Source organism: Xiphias gladius, chromosome 12 (assembly GCF_016859285.1).
Source record: "Xiphias gladius isolate SHS-SW01 ecotype Sanya breed wild chromosome 12, ASM1685928v1, whole genome shotgun sequence".
NCBI lineage: Eukaryota > Metazoa > Chordata > Actinopteri > Istiophoriformes > Xiphiidae > Xiphias > Xiphias gladius.
The window spans coordinates 17,058,357-17,075,104 of record NC_053411.1 but is presented as its reverse complement, the minus strand read 5'-3'; the positions used below and the strand labels follow the sequence as shown (position 1 = coordinate 17,075,104).

The 16,748-nt window shown below is 42.0% G+C and overlaps 1 protein-coding gene across 3 annotated transcripts; it reads right to left on the bottom strand.

The window, feature by feature from the left end:
• Nucleotides 1–7,282: 7,282 nt before the first annotated feature.
• On the bottom strand, nt 7,283–15,805 carry LOC120797501 (uncharacterized threonine-rich GPI-anchored glycoprotein PJ4664.02-like). Of its 3 annotated transcripts, none has more exons than XM_040141212.1 (11): nt 15,702–15,805; nt 13,675–13,862; nt 12,632–12,769; nt 11,760–11,907; nt 11,465–11,642; nt 10,409–10,550; nt 9,801–9,944; nt 8,801–8,853; nt 8,363–8,710; nt 8,107–8,186; nt 7,283–7,787 (listed from the first exon to the last, which is right to left on the bottom strand). In XM_040141212.1, exons 2-11 carry the CDS (start codon nt 13,767–13,769, stop codon nt 7,719–7,721), a joined length of 1,395 nt encoding a protein of 464 aa, XP_039997146.1. In that variant the 5' UTR covers nt 13,770–13,862; nt 15,702–15,805; the 3' UTR covers nt 7,283–7,718. The 3 variants fall into 3 exon arrangements, with proteins under 3 accessions (XP_039997146.1, XP_039997145.1, XP_039997144.1); XM_040141211.1 differs by lacking the exon at nt 15,702–15,805 and adding an exon at nt 14,397–15,306 and having other exon boundaries at nt 7,283–7,853; XM_040141210.1 differs by lacking the exon at nt 15,702–15,805 and adding an exon at nt 14,397–15,306.
• Nucleotides 15,806–16,748: the final 943 nt, after the last annotated feature.

The window sequence follows — 16,748 nt, the reverse complement described above, 5'->3', positions numbered from 1 at the left end:
AAACTGTGTTACACTGTGTTACACACACACACACACACACACACACACACACACAAATATAAAAACAAGCATGCAAACTGGGTGTGATTGAAGATATGAAAAGCGTGAGGGTGCTGGACAAAAAGACGCAGGTACTGTTGTCGTACTACCCTTAAACTCTATCTTTAACCTTGGAGATGGAAGTAATATTTTGTGTCATTCCTCATCAAACCACCCCAGTACAAACACACACACACACACACACACACACACACACACTCACATAACACACACATTCAGAGTACAACTCTCAGTGTTCTGCTGGGGGATGATTCTTTACTTATTTATTGTTTGTAGCTTTTCTGCGGAGTTCACTCTGCCGATAACTGTATTTTCATGTGAGGGGTGAAGCTGCCTTTCTACACTGATCTGGGTTTGGATTTGCTGCTTCTTTAATGTGGTTAAATACTTTTATATATATATTTTAAAAAAAAAGAGCTACAGTTCTTTAGACTGTAGCGGGGACGTTGTAGTCTCATGTTACAGACTTAAGGAGAAATTTTACTTTACTTCATTCTTGTGTTAAATCTCTTGGCAAAAAAACCCCACTTATGTTAAATGTCAACAGGTTCTCTAAAAAAAAACCACTGGTTTAATCTTTAACTTTACTGTATTTTATAAGCGTATCTTAGTTTTTTTTGTTTTTTTTTACTGTAAAATCTTAATCTGAAAAAATAAAAAGTGGAAGAACATGGAAATACTGAAAGTACAAGTACCTCAAAGAATTGTAGTTAAGCACAGTAAAGCAGTGAATGTGCTTTATTTTCCACCTCTGTTGGCCAGTGTTGTGGATAATATGTTCACCTCAGAGACAATAACCGTGAAACCCTCGGGCTGACATGGGCAACATCCTCCTTTTAACTCGAAAAGTACCAGAGAGAGTTCAGACACAAAGGCGGCTTCACCTGGCAGCGCGTGTTTCTATCGATGTGTACATTCTGCTGTTCTGAATTCTGCGCTGGGCTGAACATGTGTTTCAGATACACGAGGGAACATTATGACTGTGCTTCAGTGGATTGAATGAAGTATCCTCTAAAAAGGAGAACGGCCATTTGGGAGATGTAGTCGCTGGTTTCCCCTGAAGAGCCCTTTTTCTTGTATCGTGTGATTTTAATCACGCGGAGTGGTCTGGCTTGTTTTTTGTTTTTTGTTTTTGTTTTTTAAATATCCTTTCACGTGTTTTTAAGAAAATCTAATTACTGACATGTACTGGTAATGATTTAATTTAATTCTATCTGAAAACGCGTTCAACGGCGAAGTAGAATCCAGTTTGTCCTCGAGTCTCTCAACAACCGAGCTGAAAACGTGGCGAGATGTTAGCAGTGGTTATGGGAAGCATGCGGCCTTGTTTAGGGCTCCGTTATGCTGCATTCACACCCCGAGCAACTTGGCTAATCTTTCACTTTTCTCACTGGTTTTGTTCAGTAAATCAGGTGCTGGTGGTGCTTTGTTACAGGGCTTTTTTTGTACCATATTTAGACAAAACATGGATTGTCATTGCTTGTTTTCTTTTATGGCCTGGTTACATTTTGGATAATACCATTGGTGCTTTTAATTAACATTGAATCCGAGCTAAAGAGGGGTGATATGATCTGTCTGTATTAGGGCTGATACTTTTTCAGATAATCAAGTTCCGTTAAAACAAGCACCAACAATTCGAACGCGACATGTTACCTAATCCCTAAACGAGGTTGTAGAATCGACGCCGTTCCATTCATAGGCAGTGGTCCCTGCTGCCTGTTACGGCGAGGCAGTCGCATTTCTAAAAGGTAGCAAACAACCTTTCCACGCGTTATTCTCAGGTGGTTTGACGTCATGATCATCTGTTTGCCCACGATCTCTACTCTCTCTAGCAATAGCTCAGCAGTTTGCTAAATACCCCTAGTCGTTTTTCTGCCAGAAGCTAGGAGACAAGATTGACACCAGTCTCATGTCTTTCCTTATTCCCCAACAGAAGTGTTTCACTGGTCCAGGAGCAAAAAATGACGTAATTAGGTCTCTGACAGCAGATCTGAATGTGCTTTGCTCAAAGGCAGTTCCGTTGTTACGACCAAGACTTAAAAGCATAATTTTAAACTCAGACCTCATTGAAATGGTAACCCCCCCACTGCAGTTTCTCACTAAATTCAGATCCATGATAAACTTGTCATTTCTACATCTATCGGTCAGGTTGTCCTTTACACCACTATAAACAGATAAAAAGAATAGCAAAGGTCTGGGTTTAAAAACAAAACAAAAACACTTGCGTAGTGATTATGGCCATTATTTCCAAATTAGAATACATAAAGTTGTGTATTTGGCTTTTTTTTTTTTTAACACTAAACAAACGATCTATTAATAACATACAGTTTATTATTTCCTAGAAGCAGGGCTTTAATTCTTTGAGCGTTTGCCCCCATTCAAAATAGACCCGGCCCTGGGATCAGCACTAATACATATTTTCCCGTGTTCAAATGGTAGCTCGACTTCCTAATTAAAAGTGAGAGCCTTAGTTCTTTAAGCTGGGCCTGTGAGTTGGAAAGTGCCCAACAAAACCCTTAAAATTCTTCATTTTACCATTAAACAGACCAATGGATGCAAACGCTCTCCGAGCTTCCCGTCATCCCGTCAAAAAAAAAAAAGTCCTGAAGAACTGGGCAGCTTCGATCAGCCGGACCATTTTGCACCTTGCAGGCAACCAAAGTCACATCGGCAGGGACACCCAGAAGTGCAGCTACCTTATTTTTGACTGTGTTCAGCTCAGGTTGCGAGTTACGTGGTTTACCGCCTGTTTGTCGGCCAGTCGGTGGGCGTCTGGTGATTTGTTAGTCGGTTTGCTCGCGGTGTGAATGTCTTTGGTGACGAGGCTTGATGGGACAAACGTCCTCCAACCTAGGAGAGGCCTTACGCCTTAGAAGGGGGCGGAAGCTCGAGGGAAGAACTGGTGGTGGTTTTTCCCAAACAACTCGCCAATAGCCATTGGTGACCACTCTCCAGACACTTCTTGACAGGCAGTTACACTTACAGTACATCCTCAGTACCAGGTTTGGTTTTCATCAGTTGTACATAGGAAGTTTCATATTTTATATCGATGATGTGCAATTCTCATGAAGGGAAAGCTACTGAGCTCAGAGCATTTTTTTTGTTGTTGTTTTGTTTGCTTTGTTGTTTGTTGTTTTCTATTTCAATCTGGGTAAAACAAAACCGCTTTTGAAACGTTTTCGTTTTTGTGAATATTTTCAAGAAACACGAGGTGCACCAGGTTTTGTCTTTTGATTTCTCTCAACTCAACATTTTTGGTCAAAAAGAAAGAGTGATGGGGGGGAAATTGGGTTCTTCTGTAAAATCTGAATAACTTGTGATCCCACATCACTCAGAGTCTTACAATTTAAACCAAGTGCACCTCAAATTTCTCAAACAGCTTAAAACATCTCAAACTGTAAATGTTTTTGTGCAGGTGTGTGTTTACTATCAGGTTACTGGCTTGCTCGTTTGACTCTGTTGAAAATGCAGTTGATCTGTTTTTTTCGTTCGGTTTTTTTTTTCTTGTTTATCAACAGGGTGCGCTTGTTTCGGTTCATCCATATTGGTACGTTTGCCTCCTTACCACCGATCCCATCAGTTAAAGTCCAACAGAACGGACTCGCTCCCCGTTCGCTGAAACAAAACAAGCGCACCCCAGTTGCTGTGTAACTTGACAGCAGGAAGGAATGTGTGTATAAAACAAAGAGGGCGTGAAATGAACCATTAGCCACCAGCCAAACAATCGGATTTCATTGACACAGCGTTGAATTTTTACAGATTAGGAGAGAAATTAGCCAATTAGAGCAGAAGCAATCCAACAAACCGTCACACACGTAGCTATTTGAAATACTATTTGAAACATGAAACCAATAGAACTCAATGAAACGTACCCGTCTTAGCTTTAGCTTTTAGTGTGAGAAGCTATTGGACCATTTAGACGAGAGATCCTCTTCATATTTTGCACACTCAGCGCACTTTGGCTCCTGAGGATTCGTCCTCAGCTGGTAAACCTTTATATTTGTTGGCTGGTTGGCTGAAAAAAGTTGGTTTCACGCCCTGCGAACAAAACCCACAAAGAGTTTAATATCATGTGGCTTCATGATGAACAAGTTTACAACCAACTGATGTTTTATTTAATGTTTCTATCTTGAATCCGTGACCTGTGTATTATTCCTATTGACATGCTGCTCTGGCTCGTCCAACTGGAAGTAAAACAGATGTCTTTTAAACGACTCTGGCTCCTTTTTTTTTTTTTTTCTTTTTCGAGGGTTTGTTTTGTGAATGCTTCAGCTGAGTTCAGATTAATTCTTAATTCGGAGTATTAATTTAATGCTTTTGGGGTAATTAACACAGACAAACAACAATACAAATCAACAGGGTTTATTTAAAAAAAGGCAACAGGAGCAAAAACCAATGGCGACAGTTGTTGGATAGTGAGATAATAACAGTAAATTGATTTGAATTCTTCTGCATTTTTACATGTAGTTATACAGTTACAAGTCTGGCTACCCATTACAACCTCAGGATTTTTTACAGTTCTTGTCTTTTGAGGGCTGGTTCATCAGGACTGAAACTAAGACTTTGACAGAAAGTGATGCTGACTTTCCTCAACAACCTGGGACCAGTTTCATAAGTTTATCGCTTAAAGGTTTTTAACTTGCTCTTTGGTTAGTCGACTGTAAGTTAGACGGATACACAAAAATAAAGCGAAGGCGGCTGTTCAGGACTTTACTTTGAAGGCGAACAGTTCTGATGGATATAAAAGAGCTTAAGGTAACTATTGAGTGCTCTGAACTGTATTACTGTTGGTTTATTACTAAACTAGCAACATAGTCTTTTTACACACAAACAGTAAATTAATATAGACGCTACACACACACACACACACACACACACACACACACACACACACACGCATCCACCTTTGCTCTGGCGAGATTTTGTCACCATCCTTGCATTTCTGCTTAACTCTTCAGAGGGTTTTAGCGTCTTTCAGCTCATTGTTTTGGTTTAACAGTCTCGCTGCTTCTCATTAGCATCGTTTCGTTGATAAAATATCAGGGTCGCTGGAAAACCCTTTCAGGACGGTTTTGGTGGGTCTCATCTGGTTTTTGCTGATTTAGCTTTAGGTTTAATTCAATTTGTGCGAGTTGTGAAGTCAAACAAACTCAAAGTTTGTGGTTGTATTTTTCAGTTGAGTAATGGTAATAGATTCAATGCTAACAGCGTACACTTTACTCATAACTAGCTACGGTTAATTTCACTTTATTCCACAACAAGATTTCGTACGGAGATCAGAGACTTTCCAGTGAATGATTAAACTAACTGAACTGAGACACTAACTGCAAATTAAACTGTCTCTAATACTGAGTCTGTCATCGCTGAAGTAAATGGGGAGACAAAATATTAGAAACACCTCCCAGTAAAACACAACACAGTTCAACAGCACTACAATCTCTAGCCTCCGAAACTACCTTGAAGCGGAATCAACAAAATCTAACTTTTATAACCTTCCCTATTACAACTGTATTATACTGCATTCGTTTTAGCTTTAGCTGTATGTAATGAACTGGCAACTGAAGGTATACGGTCCTATTTATTTTCATCAACTTACTTCATCGCAAATTCTGTACCCTTCAAGGGTAATTATGTTTTCCTGAGTACGGCGGGAACATTTTCAGTCCTCAATAAGCTCCAAAGTCAGCATAAATATAAATTATCAAATGTCTGCTGTCATCAGTCGGACCATTTTTTCAGACCCAGAGCAAGCTGAGACACAGTGGTCAGACATCACTGCGTCTAAACCGCTGCTTAAACAAGCCCTGGCGCTCTGTCATCAGACATAACGTCACTACTCTGGACGTCTGAAAAGACTCGTCAGCCGGGCCCTTGGATGAAAACCACCACTGCCTCAGGGAGACAGACCAGTCCTCTTCGAAGAGCTTAACTGAAGCGTCTGAGGCAGAACTGTCGTAACCGGCCATCGGATGGTTTCTGACTCAGGGGTGAAGCGTGTGTTGGTGTTTGATGCATCATTCTTTTGGCAACGGCTCCCCCCTGCCCGTTCTCACCAGACTTGATTGTTTTTAATCGCTGGATCACCGTCAGTTAAAACCACAGCATCACTGTTGTGGTTTATTATGTCGTCGGATCAAATTCCTCGTTTTTTTTTTTTTTTTTTAAATGTGAGAGTTAAGCTTGTTTTAGATTTGGTGACATACTAAAGGCACAGCTCCGATTACATGTTTATTACACGCCTAAGTCTGGAAAATTAATTGTTGTTTTTTACTGCTCGGAACAGTATTAGGTAACGATTTATCGTAAACAATGGGTTAGATAACTTACATGACTGTGAATTATCTGTTTCTGGGCTGCAGCATCTGCAAACATCTTGAAATGTTCAAAATAATCAGCATATTACGAATGAATCTGCAGCCAACAAGACCAGTATAAAGATACTTTTAATGTAGAGTATCTATATATGACTTGCCATTTGGTTCCACAGAAGAATCACTAACATTGATCCTAAAAGACTGAAAAGAAATGTATTTCATCATAAAGTTCATGAAAACAACATTTAAAAAATAAAAACAAAGTTGCTGCCTCTGCAGTTCTAATGCAGGCAACTGAAAATAAAATTTCCCCGCAGCAGTCGTTAAATGATCGCGTTAGCGTTGAAACAGCAGGGGCCGCTGTGGCTGCGGCGTCGGACGGCAGCCCTCGTCCCACCCCTTCAGCCTTTACCCGGGGAGGGAAAAGGACCAGCGGTGCTGACAAACAGTGAGCCGGGTGCTAGGAAACGCCATTTTATGAACTAGTTTTCACTGACCTGGTTACACGATTTCCTCATTTATTCTTATATAACAAGCAAGTACTTAATAACTTCAGTAATTAACAGTCTCCCCGTTTCCCTTCCAATGAGTGTGAAATGGAGCCGGCTCTTTTTTCGGAAACTGCCTTGTAATTTACAGCTAACTAGCAGCATTACCACTTTTTTTTCTATCCGTTTTCTGTCGCTTATCTGAGTTGGACTGACAGCAGGTAAAGCGAAGTCCAATTCCACCAATCCGGTGATTGCTTAGTTTGTTTTTTGTTTGTGTGTTTTTATATTTCTTCGATTTTTCAGACCGACTCAGAATAAAAAATAAAAATAAAAGCACACATCACGATAATGTTGGAAACCACCCAAACCAGGGTTGTTTTATTCACAAACAGCAGAGGGAAACACTGTAAAGGGTCAGAGTCAGTCAGCAAGTAAGTAAAAAACACATGGCCAACAGAGCTGATTTGTAAATCTGATAATAGGAACTATCGGTTTTCTGCACACAGAAAAATGTGGGCATTGAAAATATTCAAAATCATTTTAGAAAAAAGATGTTTTAAAATCACAGTAGGCATTTTCAGGCAACAGCAGCAGCATTATGCCGCTGAAAGTTGGCACATGTTCCCTGTTATGTGCTGCCACAGAAAGGATCACTAAAATTTATCTTGGAGGCTTCCAACTGTACGAGGGCAAGTGGGAATTCATTTGACTGGAGATATACGACTTAATAAACATGAAATTTCCAAAAACTAAAACTGCTGCGAGAACTGCGTTGGAAAAAGCTCCTGAGAATAGCGCATTTGAAGCAAAAACAAGGGTCAGTAAACTCCACCGCCGTGGTTGTTTCTTCCAGTTACACCCTGGTGACGCGGCATAGACGGATGTCTGCTGGCAGCCCTTTTCGCACCAGCTCTTCTTTCAGCTGGAGAAGGAAACAGACAGCGGTGCTGAGGCATTATCGCGGTTATCTGGGCACAAAGAGGCAGAACTGAAACAACACAGTGACTGTTAGTGTTTTACAGTACTCCGGAGTTGTTAGAAGTGTTTGTAGGAGGCACATGACGCTCGAATTTGACTTTCAAATGCAACACATTTGCTCCTGGCCTTGTTTATTCATACATTTGTTTTTACAACTTCTAGCTCCACCGATGAATAATTAACCTACCCTCCAGCTAACTGCACCTGCAGTGCACCTGCAGTTAGCTGGAGCTTTGACAATGATAGATGGAGAAGAGACTAACTTGTGGTATGACAGTGTTCCTGACGTAGTCCTCAGACAGTGGAGATGAAGAGGAGATCTTCATCCTCAGACCTACGATGACTAGAACCACAGGGACTCAACATCACAATGCAGGCCAGAAGTGTGCTGACTAAAACGGTGCAGACTCTTTTCAGGCGACTCAATGTTTTTGACAGTTCAAAGGCCATTTTTTCTCTCATATACATCAGTGAACAGACGGTTGCGTAGCGTAAAACATGTCCACTTGCTGTACTCACCTTTATTCAAGACGTTGATTACAGGTGTTGGGGAAGCTGCTGATGGACTTGTTGCTGTGGCGGGCGTAGTTGTCGAAGGAGCCGTGGTTGTACTCGTAGTAGTGATGGTTGTAGTCGACAGGACGGTAGTCGCGCCGTCCGTGTTAGCTGTTGTCAGTGCAGCGGTGGTGGTCATTGGCGGCGATGTTGTGGTTTGAGGCGTAGTCGTAGTTGGAACAGCGGAAATGATGGTTGTGGGCTGTGAACTGGAAGTTGGTGCAGTAGTTGTTGTCTCGACGGTGGTTGTGGTTAGTGGGGTGGTTGTTGTGGATGCCGCAGTGGTTGTAGTTGGTGTGGCTGTTGTTGGGTCTGTCAACATAAGTGAAAGTAAAAGATCCATCGATCATGAAAAGCACAAACGGAATTTAAAACGTTCAAAAAAACAAGGGCTCTACTCACCAGGTCCCACCGTCACAATGACACATCGAAGCTCTGATTGATATATCGTTGAACTGTGGTAAGAAATCAAAACAGCAGCTTAGTTATTAACTGATTTCGCAACTTCTTTTCATGTAGTTTAATGTAGATGAATAGTCTTTTTGTTCAAGGTTTGTTCACACTCGTACATACCCCACAAAAACTCACATGTACACAGATATTCAATATACATCGATACATACGGTGCTGAGCGAGGTATTATTGACTTGTGTCTGCTGTGACGCAGATGGGACACGACTCTTTAGAGCTGCAACAGTTTGTCAATCAATTGATTCGTCGTTTGACGGAAAATGAATCGGCAATTATTTTGATAATTCCTATACTATTATTTGCTTTCTCGACAAGAGTTAGATGAGGAGATGGAAAACCACAACTTGTCATTTTTACACCTTGATTTCTGCACAAATTAAACAAAAGAGATATAACGTGTTTATTAGTGAGCTTTAGAGATGCTAGTGGACCCCCATTTTTACCTTTGGACAGAGTTAGCTGTTACACCCTGTTTCCAGACTATAAGCTGAGCTAAATTCTATGGTAAGACTTTAGTCCCCTGATCAGCATGTATAAGCAGATCTAAGTGTTTATTAATGTATTTATCAATAATTATAACTTCTCATAAGGACACCCATAAGTGGAGATACTGAATGACAATATGGTAAAAGGCAGTTGTAATAATATAAAATATGCAATCATAGGAGAAGTTACAACTACATTAAAGTGCATTCTAAACCATATATTAAATGTTTAATAGAGTGACTTAAAGTTAGTTGGGAAATTGAGGAAACTATTTCCTCCTAAAACTCCCATCTTTTTATTTTACTGATGACAGTGTAATACCTTGATGTGTGCATTAATGACTTAAAACCTGAACCACAGGAAACGCAGTTACTAGTTTGAGGTATTTCTACAGTGGTTTCATATACTCTTCCATGGGGTGTTATTCACGGGACAAGAGACTGACTTGGAAACTGCCTGGACGACAAAGCAGATGGGATGGCTTTCCCCGTCTTCGTTTGGATATGGCGTCCACGTAAGGATGTGCCGTCCTGCTGCCACTGTAGTATGGTGTATGTTGTACGGGCCACTGAACAGCAGCTCAGAGATCCTTTAACAACCAGAAGGGGAAAGGACGTGTCAAGCTAAATAAGCATATCCAAAACCCCCCGCCACACAGATGGAGCAAAGTTGTTTCCCGTGACGACGTGATCAAAATGCTCCGACTCAGCTTTTCTTTTAAATTTTGTTTCCGTCATTGTCGGCTTTGAATCCGTACTGCTGTTTATATCTAACCCACTGTCTCTACAACCTGACAGCACTAGCCAGTTGGTTTACTCTTGTTGCGCTTGCGTCGAATCTGTCGCGTGCATCAGTGTTGGAGTTACACAACACAATAGACCAGATTTCTTGTGCACCTGAAAAACTTGGCAAACGAAAACCACTCGTGTATGTGACTGAAGTATTAATTTGGATTATTGCATCTTGTCTAACCAGAGAGAGTTTTGCAGGACATCATTAACCCGCAGTATTTTAACAGCTAAATTCTTTAAAATTTGTTTTCTTTTGACTTACGTGGAGTTACTTGCTTGTGCACTGATGTTGATTTCCAGGGACTGACTGACAGAGGTGTACAGCCGAGCTCTGTTGGCTGGGGTTGGAGGAAGGAACTCGGGCAAATAGAGTCCCTCTGCGCAGGATGACACCACAGGATCCACTGGAACAACACAGAAAAGCACATTTTTCTGAGGATGGCATTGCCATTCAGTGCGTCTGTCAGAGGCTCCACCACTCTGGTCAGGACTAAAATATCTCTGCAAATGTTGGCTTGCCATAAAAAATTGTGATCCCCAGAGGATGAATCATCACAAAACTTTGACGACCCCATGACGTTTCCTCCACTTTCACCGGCATGCTCATTTTCAGAGGGAAGTTCGAACCCCGCATACTTTTTCACCTCTGTGCAGCTGGCCAATCGCCGCACAGAGTGGGTGTGAGTGTCGGACAGTTGGATTTGAAACGTTACAGAAATGGCTGAGAAACAGCCCCTCCAGTTTTGATGTCAGAAATGTCTGGGGGCGGAGGAGGTTTCAAATGCTGTTCGGCCATGTAACAGGCAAAATCGGTTAAAGAATCCGGGGACCATAAGAGCCTACAGCCACGCTGGTGGCTCTGTTAGGGTGGGAATGTCATTAGTTTTGCTGATATTTGGTCATACAGCGAGGTATCGGACAGATTTTTAAAAAATGACCTGATGATGGCGCTATACGTGTATGTGTGTACTAAATGTCATGGCATCCACAAAAACAGTAGTTGCTCACGTTACTCAAAACCATAAATGTGAATCTCACTGTGGCACAGAGGGAAACGTCAAAGGATCACTAAAGTAATCAGGATTCATGCTCTGGAGACCATGAATGTCAGCCATCCAACGGTTGTTGATGGATTTCAAAGTAGTGGACCAACAGAAAAAACGTTGCCATCCGTAGTGCCGACTAACTTTGAAGCACACTCCAAAAACAAATGTTTTCAACCGAAGATCAGCTAAACTAATTGGGTTATTTTCTAAGTTCACTGCAGCTATTTCTAGCTATAAATCCAGGCTGAAATCTTCCAAACATGTAATCTTACCCAATAAAACAAACTGGACGGGTATTTTGCTGATAGCATCGTTGGTAGTTATTGTTGTCTCCACCCCGTTGGTTTGAGTCAGGGTGATAGTCCGCCTGGGAAAGTCCTCCATCACCAGCTGGACAGCGTATAGACCTTGATCACTGGTACTTGTGGCGCTGAATGACAGAGTGCAAGACTGCAAAAGGATCATTTATAATGCTGCCGTCTTCAGGCACCACTGTATGTTACAACGGTATCTGTTTGTCCAAAGACGTGACCTACACGGGAGTCAGTGTGGACTTTAGTTACTCACTGATGAAAGGGTGAGGACTGACGGTGGTGTGCAGGGGTTACACTCTTTCTGTGACGTGTGCGACGTGCTTCCATATCTGCACTTCACCTCGTCCCCATCAGGGTCAAACGCCAACAGGTTGAAATCTCTCTGACAGTTTGAAGGAACTCTGAGAGGGAGGGAGGCAGGGAGAACGCCACAACACTCAGGGGTTTTTATTTTGCTAGGTCTTCCCCTCTATCCCCGTCTCCGGCCACTTCTCACTTCCCCCAGGCCCACGCATTTCCGAGGAACTTTCCAGACCTGCCGGTCGACATCCACCCTCCAGACGCTCTCACGCTACTCCACCGCGCCCAGTGACCTGACTCCTACATCCACCCGCTCACCTATTTTTCTGTTCCTAATAGCCCCCCACAGTATTTTTCAACCTGCCCTTTCCCAGCTCATGTCTCAATCTTGTCATTAAAAGTCACCAAACTGTACCTGCCTGCTGTACTGTTTGCATTTGGCAGCATTTTGGCATTGTGCATCCATCGCCCCTGCCTTACCTGCTGTACTAAATCTTTTTTGTCTGTGCCATGCTGTTGGGGTTGGACACTGTATGTAACTTGACTCACTTACTCCTCGAAGTTGTCACCAGGAAAACTCACTGCTGACGCTCGTTTGAACTTATGCTTGAACCTGAACTTGAATATAATTCTCGCTAAAAGAGTTTGCACACCGAACTTTATTTCCTATGAGTTTTGTGTCCTCAATGATGGTGACATGTGTGTGACAGTAATTACACTCTATAAGGCATGTGCTAATTATTTATTGATGTAAAAAATGCGACACGTGAAAATCCTTTGAAGTACATACCCGAAGGCAAAATCCCAAACAGGGAGGAGGCTTACCTCACAGCTGGCAGGAATGTGGTTTGGGGTGATGTGTTTGCTTTGCCGGTGTCGGACCGGCTCTTCAGTTCAACCAGAGTCACGGCTCTCCATGATGTGATGCCATTTCTGTTATTTATCCATCTACCACCGTCCAACCTTCAGTGGAAGACCACGTGAAAGTCAGTTTTTACTGTGCTGCGTGTGCCCGGTAGGTATGTACGTGCAGATACCTAACCCTCAACATAAAGCGTATAAATAAGTCATTGTTTTTTTTCTTCAAAAAGTTTAAGTTCAGCTGAACTGCTGATATTTTGGAGGAGGTCTGAAGTGCTTCACCGTTCAGGGACAATATGAAAAGGACCGTTTTTTTGCCCTCTGTAAAGATACCGACAGGTCCTCCAACCTAAACAACCATATAGGTTGTTTGTCCCTAACCATGGATAAGACACATAGGAGGGTTTCCTGAAACGGTGCCCCTAGGGTGGGAGCAGATATGCCACAGATATTATGTCCAAACTCACTGTTGAAAAAGAAATAACTGACCCCTTCTAGGATACGACGATGCTATGGTAAAGGTTTTGTTTTTGGTTAGGGTTAAAGACGGATCAAGGTTCGGGTTAAAGTAAGTACTTCGTTAGGGTTAGAAGACCTTTGTTGTCATGGTAGCAATAATAAACACGTGGTGGGTTATAGAAACGAGATTGACCATCAGTTTGAAAGGTGAAATGAACAGTGGGCTCCTGTGTTAAAGCCCAGTGTTTTGTCAACCCATCCATCCGTCCCGACCTCCTCTTTATGCAGACTTTGTCGCGCCATAACAAAGTCACCTGGCTTCCTCCTTTGCCCCCATCATAATTTCTACGGCCACTAGAGGGCTTTGTCAATTGAACCTGCCGTTTTTACACGACCAGTAGATGACTGTTAACAATGAAATGTAACTCTGTGGCAATAAGCTGCTTCCACAAATAACCTGCAGGGTTGTTTTTTCATGGGAGGACAGTCCTGGAAATAGCATATGCATGGATTTTTTTTTTTTTTTTTAAGTGTCATGGTGCACTCACACCAGCTGAAAAGAAGCGTCACTGGGAACCTGGCGGGTCTCGATCCCCTCCGTCTGACACTCTTCACGGCTATCCCCATCGACCTGGTTTAGCATGACAGATCCCTGACTCCCACAGTCCCCGCTGAGGCAATCCCACGAGTCAATTTCTCTGCACCTGTGGAAGTTCAGCTTATAGCGAAGGACCACCTGTAGCATTACAGTAAAGACGTGTCACTGCGTCAATGATGTTAACGAGGGAACAGATGTTACTGTGAAGACATGCCTTTGTGTTTGTCCGGAAACCCAGGGATATATAAGACTTGATAAAAATTGATCTAGATAACAGGATAATCACCACATGGTCTGAGTTCCAAACAGACAACAGGAATCTCTCGAAAAGATACTTTACAAAATTCAAACCCAGAATTCTGTGAATCTTTTTTCATATATCTTTTATATATACATATACATGTGCATGTGTGTGTGTGTGTGTGTGTGTGTTTTAATGTGGAGAATCCCCTTGACTGCACTGGACTTCTAAAGATATAGGATACAAGATACAGCATCAGCTTTCTGTCCCTCAAAACAATAGGCATCCGAGAAATACTGTTACCACACTTGTTAATTTACGCTATTATTCAGTTAAGGCTTCGTTACGGAAATCGATCAAAAGCTGTTTTACCTAAGAACTGTCAAATTTCAAAAGGTAAATATATTGTTTTAGAGAGAAACTGCACGTACCTTGACAGATCCATCTGTGTTAGTGTTTTTTGGGTAGTAGGTTATCACTGTGCCATAAAAATGATGTGCCTGCGAGCTGCAGACCAGCAGCAGCAGCAGCAGCAGCAGCAGAGACGGCGGCATAGCGAATGTGTTATCTCTCTATGCAAAGACTAATTTAATACCAACACTAACTCATATGCTTGGTAAGACAGCCGCTCTTTTACTCTCCCTGCCTTCTTTCCTCCCACATGGTAGATTATCCAGCATGAAAACAAACAACCAACCAGGAAATGTTCCTGGTATGAGGAAATGGCTTGTGCCGTGGTTTTAAGATTGTGATCAGGCTTGACAAATGGTGAAGAGCAGTGAATGCAGTTGTCTTAACCAACCGTCACTACTGCAGAGATGAGACTCATCTTAACACAGGAGGTAGAACTCAACTGTCTCGTCTCGCTCTTTCGTCCAAAACTTCAGATTTTTTTCTACAGCTTCTCTAGATTTATGCAGTATTTGTATTTTCATATGGGGCAACTGAGGTGCTGAAACTCGGTTCATTTTTGTGACAGTTTTTGTAGACACTTTCCCGCCTAAAGCCCCAACAAGGTCCGCGGACGTGGAGAGGTCTCTGGTTGAGTCTCAGCTTCTGAGACTTCTCATAAAGCCTTTTTTAGGGTCAGGAGCTGCTGACGTTGTGGGCCTCACAGAAGCGACTCACAAGCACCATGTACACGACAGATCGCAGATTGTCGGAGCTGCGTGTTTCACCAGCGTGTGTCTCTCACTAATTACGGAAAAAGTAATAATTGCACAGGTTGCCTTGATTAGTGAAATGTCAAAATGAATGCAGGAGGGGATGATTTCAACGTTGCACATTGCAGCTTTCATGTTGTAAGTTAAATGAGGTGAAACCAGCTCAAGCCCATTGAGACGTTAGGCCTAATGCAAGAACCACTCAAACAAACAGATTTGTTGTTTGATTTTTTTTCTCTTAGATAAGAATCATATGATATAGTTACTGGATTGGGTGACGGTCTTGTCTCAGTGACCTTATGTCAATTTTTTTCTTCAGAGTTTGCTCCCTGACAATGAACAATGAAACGTTTGATGTCTGAAAAGAGTCCGCACCTGGTGGGATCCTCGTGTGCAATCGTCACTACGTCAGAAAACAATCCGAGAAGCAGACACCCCAGTGCTTAGCGGGTGCTCAAACAAAAAAATGACACTACTTTCAAAAACACGCGAGGGAGGACACGAGAAAACGAAACATGATCCAGACAGTCCAGTTTCACTAATACGTCTACTATGAAGCATTGTCTCACAAACCTGGGAAGTTATCAAGGCGTTGACAACTTAACTTTCCTACTCAATGATCGTAAGGTAAAAAGTAGAATTACGACATTCTTGCTACAACGTGGTCTGAAAGGAATGAATGACGAGGCTGCCTCGTTATGAACCACAGCTGTTGTCTGGCTGAACAAATTAAAAAAACAAAAAAAAAATCCCCGCAAGAACTCTCCCTCCCTATTTCCACTTGATTCTGTAATTCTCTGTCAAATACAAGTAGAGTAAAAAGTAGACTATTTACCTGTCGAGGCAGAAGAGTGCGTGTAGAGACGTCAGATTTACTAATTGAGACCCGAGAACGTGTAAACCCGAATCATTAATTAAATTGCAAGCTTATAACTAAAATACAGGGACATAAACATGTCATTTTTTAAGCCAGACTTGGTGGTTTTGACTGAATGTGTGTGTCGGTGTGTGATGTGTCATGCTCTCTTTTGGCAGCAGTTCCCCCTCCAGTTCTCCACAGATTAACGGTGCCACTATGAATGAAAATATTAATTAATGAAAAGCAAAGCATCGTTTAGTAGATTACTACGTCCTTAAATTCAGAATTTTCTTTGTATTTCAGATCTGAGTAATACCGTAAGTCTTTTCTGTCGAGCCATGACGTTTAGCCCCTGAACGTGTAGGGCTCATGGGAAATGGCGTTCATCAAAAACATAAATACTGAATAAAAACCGATATTAGATCATTTTACAAAGCAACCTTGAACATATGAAGCGAGCCACAAGACATACTGCTAAGTAAGGCTCTATTACCATAGTTACAAATCACAGTGGGCTTTTGAATGACGTTTTCTCACTTCTTACAGAACCTGGAAGTTTCGGTCTCACTTCCGCTTCTTTACAGTTCTAAGTAAGTGCTCAAATTTTTCTATGTGAAGTCTGAGCAAAGAAAGACGTGAATTATGGAAACGAAGGATGCTGCAAAGCGTCCTAAACCTTGGTTCCTAGGCTGAAAAAGGTACTAAAACTCACGGTAAAGGATGCTTTGTATGAGTATTTGAATGCAGCCCGTACTGTAGAA